At 30.7% G+C, this 13,404-nt stretch overlaps 1 protein-coding gene across 1 annotated transcript; it reads right to left on the bottom strand.

The window, feature by feature from the left end:
* Positions 1–2,984: 2,984 nt before the first annotated feature.
* LOC113846906 (60S ribosomal protein L6-like) lies at positions 2,985–5,277 on the bottom strand. The gene is made up of 4 exons (XM_027475642.1): positions 4,972–5,277; positions 4,630–4,736; positions 4,031–4,212; positions 2,985–3,921 (listed from the first exon to the last, which is right to left on the bottom strand). Exons 1-4 carry the CDS (start codon positions 5,226–5,228, stop codon positions 3,766–3,768), a joined length of 702 nt encoding a protein of 233 aa, XP_027331443.1. The 5' UTR covers positions 5,229–5,277; the 3' UTR covers positions 2,985–3,765.
* Between the last annotated feature and the right edge of the window lie 8,127 nt (positions 5,278–13,404).

Raw genomic sequence — 13,404 nt, 5'->3', positions numbered from 1 at the left:
GAGTCCAAAATGGGTGTGGTCTCTTCGCTTGTAAATATTTTCCTAAGACAAGATTTTAACAATTTATTTAAGATAAAAACAATAAAAGAATATTTTTGTTGTGTATAATACTTAAAAACTTAAGTTGAAGTTCTGAGTTGTTATCGGCCAAAACATAGTTGCTATCATTGTCGGTCACTATTTGGACAATGTTTTCTTCTCTCATCTCATCTATAAAGGAATTTAACAGCTCAAACAATTTTTCTCCAGCTTTTACAAATAAAGAAGCATCGACACTCTTTACAAACATTGTGCCACGAGGACAATTTACCAAGAAATTAATCAATGTCCTATTCTTTCTATCTATCCATCTGTCTGACATAATAGGGCATCCAAAGTTCAATCGTTCTACCTCCAAAGGTTTCATCATTTCCTTTGTTAGTTCTAATTCCTTTTTTAATAAAGGAACTCTCATTTCATAATAACTTGGTGGTTTCAAGTGTGGACCATCATTTCCAATTGCTTCAACCATGAACTTGAAGCTTTTAGACTTCATCACATTAAATGGGGTTGAGTTTCTATAGAAGAATTTTTCAATTTATTGAATTGTCATTATCCTTGCTTCTTTGTCACAAGCATCCTTGATGCTTGTTTGCCTTCGATTTTTTTCCAATTTAATTAATGCTTCTGACTTCTTCACGAGTAACAAATCCAAAGGACCTTTTACATTTTTTCCCTTCTTTACAACATAACTAACAGTAAGTGATTCGCTTATAGGTCTTTTCTGGCCCGAACAAAATGTATTTCTTGAACCTCTTCTTCCTCATCATCATCTTCTTTCAATTCATCAACTGTATTTTTTTCATTTTCAACCTTCTTTTGTTGGTATACTTCAATAAGCTTCTTCTTAATCTCTAATGAAATTTTTTTACAAGCACCCACATCACCCCTTATTCCTATTTGGTGCCTTTTTGCTCTTGTAATCCCCCCTGTTGTGATTTTTAAACAAAAGTCACATGTAACATTCTTTTTGTTGTTAATATCTTTGAGGCTATTCCATTGCCAAGCTATGTCAATATTTTCTCCAGTGGGCTTCACTAAGCCACAAATAGTAATTGCAGAAGCTCCTTGCTTTTGTCCTTGTTGAGAAGATGCCATGGAATGGGACTAGAAGTCTAAAACAGCGAAGAGCGTGGGTTGTTTTCTTTTCAAATAAGAGAGTGTGCAGATAATTCTCTTTCAGCAAAAGAGGGCATGAACAAGAGAGTGCAAGAAAAAATCAAACCATAAACAAGAAAACATAGTTTCAACTCCAAGGCAAAGAGGATGAGTAAAAAATCAAAGCTTGAAGTCCTGACCAGAAAAATAGAATATGACCAAACACCAGAGAAAACAAAACTTTATCTCTTTCTGCAAAATAGTGCATGCAATCATGAATGAAGAAGGAGAGTGTGAATAGAAACTAAAGTTTTAACATCAGCAAAGCATGAAGTCATAAACAAAAGAATGAGCTTGCTGCAGTGAACAGAAAGCAGGGGAAATGGGCTAGAAAATTTCATTACTCTGGTGAACAATGATGCCGGAGAGGAAAGGCCAGAGAAGATGTACTGGAAAAGCTTATTTGGCCGGCAAAATTGAATGGGTGAGCCGGAAAGAGGAGTGAAAGGGAGAAATCGAAACTTCCTATGCTTTAGAGTGGACTGCGAAGACAAAGATGAAAGATGGAAGATGATTTATATTTGTATTATATTTATAAGTTTTAGAAAAGGTTAAATGACATTTTTACACTTAAAAAAAGCAAAATGCAGTGTTTTAAAAAATAAAAACGTACAATTTTACTAAGCAACTAGGGTTAGTTCTTTTCCTTCCCCAAATCGCGATAGACACGCAATCTTCCATCTCAGGTCGCCGCTATTTCACCCACAATCTGCGCGATGACGAAATTGCTCCACATCGAAACTGCAGTGGCGGCCGAAGGCCGCACCGTGCCGTGCCAGCACAATATATCGCGCCGCTATTGACAACTATGCTAACCACCCCTTCGCCTTATATCAAGACGAAGGGTACCAACCACTCCTTCGACCTCACCCTCGAACGGATGGTGTCGCATATCCTTTCGGCCACCTTAAGATAAATTAACATTATGATTAAATTAGGTTAGCAAGATTAATTATATGAATTATTAGATAAATAATCTATGGTTGACCTGTCAAGCCTAACATATCCACTAGGCCCAATATATATTACCTATAAAAGGAAATAAGAAGGACAAGAAAAAGGTAGAAAAAAATATTAAATAACATTTATTATTTTATACCAAATACTTACTTGATTATAAAGTGCTATTGTAAGTATCCACTCCTAAAGGAGAGTGTGTAACTTCATAAAAAATATCCTAATTAGACGTGCAAACAAGAAAACATAGGATTAGAGACCTTAGCAGGGAAAAGGTGGATTGGTGTATCCTTAACAAGTACACCATAGATGCAAGCTTGTTGGAAGCAAACCACCTTCTTCTGATCACTTTTTTCTTGCTTTGTTTCATTTCTATTATTGCTATAGGTGAGCTCAATTTCCTCTATGTATTTATTTAATTTTAAATAATTCTTATCACCACCCATAGTATACGATATAGCTTGGCTAAATGTATATCACATCATTATTAAAATTTATAATGATCAAAATCAATAAAAAAAAAAATTAAAACACTGAAATCATATTTACAATAATTAAAACATACTTTTTCCTTCAAATTATAACTGATGAGTACATAATTAAACCAAATGTATATAATATACGTGCTCATTGGTATTTTCTTGCGGAGAGAAAAGTTTGCGAGAGACAATGGATGGATCAACTCAAGTTTCGGCTGAGAATAGCCACGGAAACCAGTTTAAGCCAAACCAGAGAGGAGAACAAGATATTGATGACTTGGTTCCAATGAACTGCACTCCCGCCAAAAAGAATCCGCCAATCCCTAATTAAATCCCTGATTTTCTAATTTACATTAATTTTTGGTAAAAAGCACCATCCACAGTGCTCATTCTGGAATTCTGAACTTTGAAGCTAGTTAGGAAGTTCTACACTTAAATCACTAAGTTGATTTTAGCAAACACAAATCTAGCTGCTATGTCACTATATATATATATATATATATATTTAGGAGTTAGAGGTTATATGTAAATAATCTTGAGTTAAGAGAATGTGAAGGGGGCATAGGCATATTACTAAGAAGAGTTTTCGGATTTTGTAGAAGTGCCAGTCATAAATAAACAGATGCCTATATATATTAACCAGTGCCTTGTCCTTTCTCAAACATTTCTTCCCAGGAATATCATTAATTATATTCGTTTTCCCGTGAAGTACATCTCAAATTCTCGAGTAAGAGGAGTTTTTCTTGAAGCGCATTGTAAAGAATTTGTGGTATATATAGTGAGTTGCTAGTATATCTAAAAACAATTTGAAAGAGCAAGATATGGTGGAGAATTAATCTGGTTGAAGCTTTGATCAATATGGTTTCTTGTAGTATACTATAAACTTCTGGGAATACTTGACATCAACTCGCGTACTAGATCTTAGAAGAAGCTGTAGTAATGCATAAAGGTAAATGAAAGTACAGTTATATATGCATATGCAGAATTGAAGGAAAAACCCTGGAACAATATCTGTTGTTAACATAAATAAAACTCACGTTTTCAGATGTCTATTACCAACGAATGCAACTATAAGATCAAAGTTCAGCCAAAAAAAAAGAATATAGGAAGACAATTCTAACGATAGTTTCTTCTAGAAGACTAGCTCGTGAGGCTTCACCCCTGCCTTCAAGGAAAATCTGGCACCTAGGTAAACCTTCAAATCTGGAACACTCTCGATTGCTTTTATCAATGCAGAATCTACAGACTTTTGGTCATCTTTCTTTTGCTGGGGGAGCACATTTTTCTCCTACATTGGAACATGGCAAAGATCAGCACACATCACACATCAGCCAATAACATGTCATATCAAATTACTGAAACAAGAGGGGGGAAACTACAAAATTTGACAAACTAACCTCCTTTTCTGCCTCAAAGAACTCCCCTTCTCCCTTCGTTTTCTTTTTCTGGGCTTCCTTTGAAAAGTACTTGTCATCAAATTTATCCACATTAACTGCAGAAACATCTACTTTGGTTGATGTGCCAATCACATAAGACTGATTCACGCGTCTCAAAGGAACTCCATTAATCTTGAAAGGACCTGAAATGGTGAGAAAGAAGCCTATGAAAAATGGGCAGAGAAGACTGGAAAGCAGGGTACATCTTTAAAGGAAGAGTGTTGTGCCTTCAAACAGAAATCAATTGGTACCAAAAGCTTTAGTGAAAGGAGGTTAAAGAAACCACCCAAACGTATAATCACTACCATTAACAGACAGACATGCACAAAAGAAAATAGTAAGGGAGACACCATTAAGAATGTGAAGAAATAACAGTAAAAGTCAATTCAAGTAATAAAATGTAGGTTACATAGTAAACATTAAACTGATCCTTATTAAAATACTCAGTATTCACAAAGAAATTGTATAACGCTCCAAGCCATTCTAGCAGTAACACTCAAATGCACACACGCAGAAAATAAATAAATAACTAATTTAACAGAAAGATTAAAAAGGGGTACCAGTTACAAGAAGCAATCCAGAAGGAAGCTGCTTAAGAAACACTACTCTCTTTCCCTTAAATCTGCCGGCAAGAAGAATCAGCACAGTCCCAGGAGTAATGCTAGCCCTGAAAACCACAACATAAACCATATAAGATAATCGGAGACACATCTTCTCAATCTAAACAAGTTAAGAAAAGTACAATTGAAATAAAAAGAAATAAATAGGGCTCATTCGCAACCTAAAATCCCAATCTAGACAACCTTAGGTTTCATATCAGATTATAACTTGTTTAAAAACACCAACTGTTATTGAGAATTGATAACGAAAATAGGCATTGATATTGAAGAGAAATGAGTGACCTGAGCTTGGTAGGTTTGGGCTTGTGCTTGTTGAGAAGAGGCTTCTTGACATCTTCAGCAGGGTAGAACTTAGGGGGTTTCTGAGCTGGTGCTTGAGGCTTGGGCTTGGAATCATGGCAAGGGAAAGAGCCACCGTTCTTAGCCTTGATGGCCCAGAGACCCCTCTTATGGTACATCTGAGACCTTGAGTATTTTCCAATTCCCCTAATCAATTCTGGGTTTCTGCTAACCCTCACTCTCCCCTGCTTCGGCGCCATTGTTGCTCTCACTCTCAGCTCACAAAACCCTAATTTTTCTTCCACATCTGTCAAATATACTCTTGAGTCTTTCCTTATAATATTTTTTTTTTTATAATTTAATCCGGAAATATTAAGAATTTAGATTTAGTGCGGTCAACTCTATGATTATAACTTCTTAATATTTGATTAAAAACGAAAAAAATGATAAATTTTTCTATAAAAATAAAATATAATTAAACTTAAAAAAAATTTAAAAATTAAATAATATTATAATAACAAAATAATGCTAAGATAAAAAATATAATTAAGTTTAATATATTTTAAAAATTAAATAATATGACATGTAAGAATATTAATTTCTCATCAGCCAACAATTAATATAAAGAATTAATGACATAGATTAAATTTTAACATTTTAATATTTTAAAAATTAAATTTTTAAAAATTTATAAAAACATATTACAAAATACATTACATTTATCAAAACTAATAATATAATTAAAAATTACAATCATCCATTTTATATAATTTTTAATATATTTTTATATTAATTAAATTTTATTAAAAATTATAAAATTATGTGAGTCACAATTTTTATTTAATAAAATATACTTATAATTTCATGATTTTCTATGAATTTAAACTAATTATAAAATATGTATTATGAATAATATATTAAAAAGGTATTATTGGTATCTTTTTACTAAATAAAAAATTTATGCAAAAAAAAAGAAAATAATGAAGTATCAAAAGAATTATTAGAAATATTTGTTTATATTTTTATTTATGACCTAAAAATTATTATTAATTGTATTAGTATTAGTTAAAATTATTAAGTTTAAAGTGAGATTTACAAAAAATTGTATGCTTTAAAATAAATTTTAACTAAAATATGTGTGAGAAATATATGTTGTGGAATATATTACTAACAAAATCTTAAAATACTAGGGCTACAATTTTATTTTAAAAAATTTAATTTTTATTTAATTTAATTGTGTTTTTAGTTTCACGTTTTTTACAAAGTTTTTGTTTCCTCTAAAAGAAATTTTTTTAATTTTTAATTTTTTTATATTATAACTTATTTTTATTAAAATAATTTAATAATTTTCCTAAATCTAAAAAATTATATATATTAAAATAACAAAAAATAAAAAAATGCAAACCTTTAGTAAAGGACACTTTCTATCACTGAGCATTCACATAAATAGTTATGCTTTTTTCAACCTGCAATGGTTAAATATTACATAATTAGATTTTTATTATATTTTTTAAAAATTAAAATAACAAAATATGCGTAGATGTATCAACAAAAATTAATTTGAGTAACAAGTGGCTTGGTATCGTTTAATTTGCATTCATATTATAACTCTCGTGTTCTTTCTCATAGGGCGTTTCACGATTATCCTTTTGTATGTGCGGGAACGTGCTAACTTATCGGTCAAGTTATCTTCACTGGTCTTAAATCATCAAATAACATTACTTGTGCCCATGGAACAACTTTACATGTAGCAACATTTTAATCTCTCAATGTTGTATTCTATTCTTTTCATGATTTCCAGTCTGAAAATGCATTTGGTTGCTTATTGATAGCTTTCGGTTTCTGAGGAAATCTTAGAACAGTAAACAACTATTTATCTTTTCCTCAGAGCTGACATTTTAACTCTTTTCAAAGGGCTCTCATAAAATAACTTTTAAAATTGGATGATTAAAATAGAGAAAGAAAAGTTTTAGAGTTTAAAAGCTAATTAAAAGTTTTAATGTGCTGTAATACAAATTAATTATCTTATTTGGTAGTGAAGGCTGAGTTTTAAAAGAATAATATAAAAAAAAGTTAGAGTAATAGAAAATGTGAATATAAATAAAATATAGAATAATAATATATAAAAGAATATTAGAGTATCATGAACAGAAGAAAACATAGTAAGTGGCTAACATAGTTTGTGTAGGTGGTGGACCATTTGGAGAGGACAGGGTAGCAACATTAGACATCGTAACTTATTTTGTTTATCTTTAATATATGTCATTTATCATGAGTCCAGTTTTCCTCTGAAGCTTTTATATCTCGTCTTTTCTTTCACAGAATTTGCATCTTTTGAATTTTGGAGTGAATGGATGAGAATGGTGAGTTTGATTAATGGAGTGTACATATGAAGTGACGTCAAAAATCATTTTCTGGGGAATTGGGTGGGGACAGGGAGGTCAGGAGTTAGAATATCTTGTCTCCAAAATGATAAGATCATTCTTCACTTGTATAATTACTAACCAAGGCCATTTTGTTTATAATAATTTTATTTTTTTATGACACCCTTCTAATAAATTTTCATCATTAAATGTAGAAAATATTAATTTTTTTATGCATGTCAAGTATTAAATTTATTGTTTTTTTTTTACAAAATGTTAAGAGAATGTTATATGATATTTATACTTGCACTTGCACTTCCATTGTTTTATTTGTAGATGACTATATCTTATTTAGAAATGCTTTCAGAGCAAATTTGAAGAAATCCCCAATTTTTGTTTGCTACCAAGAGAAATTCCCGTGATTTGGCATTAACATGTAACTTAATTGTGTTTTTTAAAATTAATTTTGAGGTGGATGAATTTGATTTTGAGGGAAGTAAAAATTAACTAACAATATTTTTGAAAATACGAGTGTTGGTTGATTTAATTCTTGAAATAGTAAAATAATCTTTTTGATCTTAAGAAATAGCCAAATATGGTTCTTTACCCTTGTTTGCGGATTTTTCCTATGTTCCCATCCCTTGAGAGGTGGCTGTCTAATATGAAAAACAAAAGGGTATATGTTAACAACTGGTTTTAGATCGTTGGTTTAATAATAAAAAATAAAGATTTTTTTTAAATATTATCAAAGAATTTTTTATGGTTTTTCATACATATTAAAGTAATTTTCAAATAAATTTTTTTCCTGATAATTCTTTGACTAGTGTTATAGAGACCCAAAAAATGGATTTTTTTTAACAAAATAAGGTAAAAATAAAAAAATACTAAAATATAGTATATACGAAATATTTTTCTAGTTTACATTATTTTTTACCAAAAAATTCGACATTTATTTTTTAATAAAAAAAAAGAAAATATCAACCATATAAATTTGAGACTTTTTCACAGTAAAATTATATATAAAAAAAACTCAAATAGACTCTATGTCAATTTAATTACTGAAATAGACTCAAAATTTTAGCCACCAAGGAACTGAATTCAGAGTTTATTTTTTTTTAATTTTATTTTATGTTTTTATATAATAAAATAAATATTATTATTTAAATTATATTTATATATTTTTATTTTGTTAAAATAAATATTTATAATATGTTATTCTAATAAATATTTTGTTAGTTATATATAATAAAATAAGTTTATTATTTGAATTATATTTATATTTTTATATTATTTAAAAATGAATAAAAATAAAAATAATATTAATTTTAAATATTTATTAAAATTTATTTGACATATTTAAGATAATAAATAATACTTTTAGAAAATAATAATAATTCATTTTTAAAAAATAATTAAAATAATTAAATAATAAGTAAATTATTTTAAATAGTTTTAAAAAATTAATTAAAATATTTAAATAATAAGTATATTATTTTAGATAATAATGTTAATGCTTAAATTATTTATACTTAAAGAATAATAAATATATTTTTTAAAATTAAATAAATATATTAAATATTATTTTGTTTATTTATTTAAATATGTAATTTTGACTTAATATTTTGAAATATTAGTATGATAAAATGATATTTTGAATAAAAATTTTATTTTAATTAAATTAATTTTTTTTAAATGACATTATTTAATATTATAATTTTTAATACCCTAAACCCTAAAACTTTAGTATTATAATTTTGAATAAATTTTATTTGAGAATAAAAAATTTATTTTTAAAAAGTAAATAAAATATTAAATTATAAGTTAAAATTATTTTTAGTTGAGACAAATATTTGAAATTAACGTTTTCATATTACAAAGGTAATATTGATGAAGACAAAGTGCATTAATAAAGATGATAACAAATTCATAATAACATTAATAATTAACTATCTCCGTAATGGTGGTCAGTTCCACAACGAGGGCGACGTTTGTGACGTGGTGGATTTTGTCGTTGTAATTGTTGCTCTGGAATTTCAGGATAAACTTTTGGGAGATTTGGATTATCATGAAGGTCTAGTTGTTGGAATGCATTTGATGAATTACCAGGTTCATTAGCAAAATCCAGTTAGTAAAGAGACTGCATGTAAATTTGTGCTAAAGATGAAGTTATAAAATCAACTCCAAATAAGTTTGTAAAAATATCCTCCCATGTTGTTGTAAACGAATGTCTTATGTTAATTATGTTTATTTTTGGCGTAATATTCAGAGGAATTGATGCACTATAGTGATACGACGGTGTGGAAGTCATACCAATTTCAAATGTGTTGGTAGTCTTTAGTTGTTGGTCGCTCTTCCTTGGATCTTATAGTAGTGGTAGCACAAATAGGAAATAGATGGAATTGACAATGTACCATTCCATGTATTCTTGTGTATGACACAATGCGCTTTACATTGGATGACCCGTTATTGTCAGCTCACGTCTGTTGTTCCATATCTCCATCTATTGAGCATGTCTTATATCATAATTTTCATCCTATCTTCCTCTCATGTCAATTTTGTGGAGGTCATTCAAATTATTAGGGAGAGAAAAAACTTCTTGGAAGAGATGAAACTGTAATTTGACCCTATCAGTTTGGTGCCATTCAATAATTACAAAACAAAAGATGACAGTACATGAAGTTCACAATTGGACATCTCTATAGGCTTCCATGGGTATTGATGTTTGCAAGTCTTGATATGACGCTCATAAAAACTACAAATATATTTAACTTTATTACTTAAGATAATGTGTAAAGGATAAAAAAATAAATATGAAGAGTTACCTGATTAGCTTAAATGTGATCAAATATTGATCAGTATCCCACAATATCACTGTGAAGTTTATTTCAAAAGTTTAGTACTCTACCCCTGCTCCATCTGCACACGAGAGGGTATGTTGGTGGATTACTAGAAATTTGCGCAATATATGACATGTGATATCATGTCCAGGACATTAACAATGATGAGCAACCACCCATTGTTTTGCTACTAACTTCCGTGGCTCTGCACATTTCTATGTATAATATAGCTAAACAAGTAAAACTCCAACTATATCGTCTTGTTTTTTTTAAGATTAGTTAATAAAGCTAAACACATAAGATGTACTTTGTTGTCTGTTTTGTCAAGCATCAAAACACCTTCAATTAAACCTAGTATATAAGCCCTATAATGAGCGTGAACTTCTTCTTCAGATGGTTCTTCTGGTAATGGCAACATGTTATCTTTCAACTATTTTAGTTTAGCATAGAGCCAATAAGTGACTCTCCCTTGACTGACATGATACCGAGATATGTGTTACATATTTCCTCCCAGTCAAACATTGTTGGACCAATGACTGGTAAACCATCAACTCTTAGCCCGAGTTGAAGTGCGACATCCTCTAGGATTATGGTGCACTCTCCTGTTGAAAAATAGAATGTGTGAGTTTCAGGTCTCCACGTCTCGACCAAAGCTGTTATCAATACGTGATCCACCTTAAGATGCCTTAGCTTTGCTATCCCAGCAAAATTAAGTTATTCAAGTATAAAAACAATTAGAGGACTGAGTTCTGACATTGAATGACAGAAAGATAAAATCATATTTTCAGTTTCTTGCAGTTATTAATAAACTAGTAACATTATATGTAAAATATTGATTTACATATTTAGTTAATAATGGTAAAGTGTAAAACTTACCGTTCTTCCAATGAATGCGGACCTATGTTCGTTTTGCTTCTACAACAACATTTTTAGTAATAGGATCAAAGACAGAGAGAAACAAAGAACAAAGATAAATGCAAGTTTGAATAAAAACATGTGGCTTTGGATGAACATATTTATAGATAAACTTTGGTACGAGAGAGTAACCTTGGAATCTTGAGAAGTTACAATCTCTTTGTCTGCGTGACTGAGAAGTCACAATCTCTTGGTCTGCGTGACTGAAAAGTCACAATCTCATGGTCTGTGTGACTGAGAAGTCACTATTTCTTGGTCTGCGTGACTGAGAGGTCACTATCTCTTGGTCTACGTGAATAGAGAGGACACAATCTCTTGGTCTCCATGACTGAGAAGTCACTATCTCTTGGTCTACGTGAATAAAGAGGTCACCATTACTTGTAAAACGTGGTGAAACATTGAATGATTGAGAATCCAATGTTACCATTATAAATAGTCATATTCGTGTTCATTTTATTCATTCAACCTTCTAAGCTTATTCCTTATTCTTGTGAACCTTCTCCTTCTAAAAATGTCTTTAATTTATGTCATTGTTCACTTTCATGGTGTCATTAACCAATGTCCTAATGAAGGAGTCACGTTCACCTCACCATAAGCTAAATTAGTACATCTAAAGAGAGAAGTGACTCTACAAAGGTTCAAGAAAGTCATCCACAAAAAACTTAACCGATACTCAAATGAAAGGTTGACAACTATATATTTTCGCTAAATTAAGTTCACAACGACTGTGCTTGGAGATGTTGCGCTATATTGCGCACCAAAGAGCAACACTAGAAAATAATGAAGCTTGAAGGGTGTCACACATGTGCTTCCCCACTCATTTCATAGGATCATAACAAGTTGGGATCACGAATGATTTCTCAAACCATTCATAAAATTATCGAGACTGATCCATCCATACCCATCGCAATCATCTTAGCCTACATAAAGTTCACAATGGGTTACACAATCAACTATAGAAAGGGATGATTGGGAAACAACATGTCATTGAAAATATCTTCGAAAATTGGGAGGAGTTATACCATAAGTTACCTAGATAGTTGCTTGCAATGCAACTATATGTTCTAGGCTTCATCTGGAAATTGAGTACACAACTGACATATAAGGTTGTTTTGGATCTTCAAGTCATGCATTAATGGTTTTGCATTCTGCAAACCAATTGTTTAAGTGGATGGAACATTTTTGAATGAAAAATACAAAGGGACTTTATTAGTGGCAGTTGCGCAAAACGGCCGCAACAACATAATTCTCATTACTTTTGCTGTAGTTGAAGGTGAAACTAGCAATGCATGGTTCTTTTTTTAAAAAAACTTAAGTAGGTACGCAACCCCGCAAGAGGGGTTGTGTCTCATTTCGGATTTTCATGAGGTCATAAAAAGTGCATACTCAAAAAATAGAAGTGGTTGGACATAAAACAATTTTGTTAATGTCTATTGCATTAGACACATTGCACAAAATTTCGTGCGACGATTCAAAAACGTTGCACTGAAGAAAAATATCGTCAATATGGGTTATTTTAATTTTTTACATACTCTATATTATCATTAATATTTTATACAATTGCTTAGCTAGTTATATTAATTTAATTTGTAATTTTGTTTCTAGCATATGGGATGACTGAACCGAGATTCTTTTACAATTACAACATAGTAAAAGATAATAATCTTGAAGCTGCACAATGGTTGGACAACATCCCAAGGGAAAAATGGACACTGGCATAGGACAATGGACGACGCTGGTGATACATGACAACAAACTTAGCAGAGTCAATTAATTTGGTATTGAAGAAAACTAGAAACTTACCAATTTGCTCTATGGTCATGGCAACATACACCCGTTGCAATAAGTTCTTCATTGACAAAAATAAGGAAGTAGATGCGATGATTAATGCTGAACATATGTACTCAGAGGTTGTAACTAAAGCAATTTAAGATGCACAGTCAAAGGCAAACACTCATAGAGTCATCACCTTTAACAGAATAAGTACTAGATTTTTAGTCGAAGAAACACAACATTCGACAGAAATTTGACCCGTAGGAAGATTTACAGTATGGTTAGATGAAATGTAGTGTGATTGTGGCAAGTTTCAAAAAGTTCAAATCTCATGCTCGCATGCACTTTCTTCATGCTTACACACACCACAACTTTGACATTTACATATCTCTCGTGTATACCTTACAACAAGTTTCTAAGGTATACGAAAGTCAGTTTGGAAAACTCAAATACAAAGACTATTGGCTAACTTACATGGATCTAACTTTGTATCAAAATCCAGAATTGAAAAGAACTTTAAAGGGTCAACCCAAGTCTAGTAGGATAAG

The sequence above is a fragment of the Abrus precatorius genome, unplaced genomic scaffold, assembly GCF_003935025.1.
Source record: "Abrus precatorius isolate BTA unplaced genomic scaffold, Abrus_2018 Scaffold8, whole genome shotgun sequence".
NCBI lineage: Eukaryota > Viridiplantae > Streptophyta > Magnoliopsida > Fabales > Fabaceae > Abrus > Abrus precatorius.
This window is presented reverse-complemented; position numbering and strand designations above follow the sequence as displayed.

Bases quoted from the DNA above. Each gene is read 5' to 3' on its own strand.
- LOC113846906 (XM_027475642.1), bottom strand. From the start codon at position 5,228: ATGGCGCCGAAGCAGGGGAGAGTGAGGGTTAGCAGAAACCCAGAATTG. The intron at 4,737-4,971 runs GTCACTCATTTC...TGTGGTTTTCAG, and splicing joins CCCAAACCTACCAAGCTCAG to GGCTAGCATTACTCCTGGGA. The intron at 3,922-4,030 runs GTTAGTTTGTCA...GTTCCAATGTAG, and splicing joins TCTTTGAGGCAGAAAAGGAG to GAGAAAAATGTGCTCCCCCA.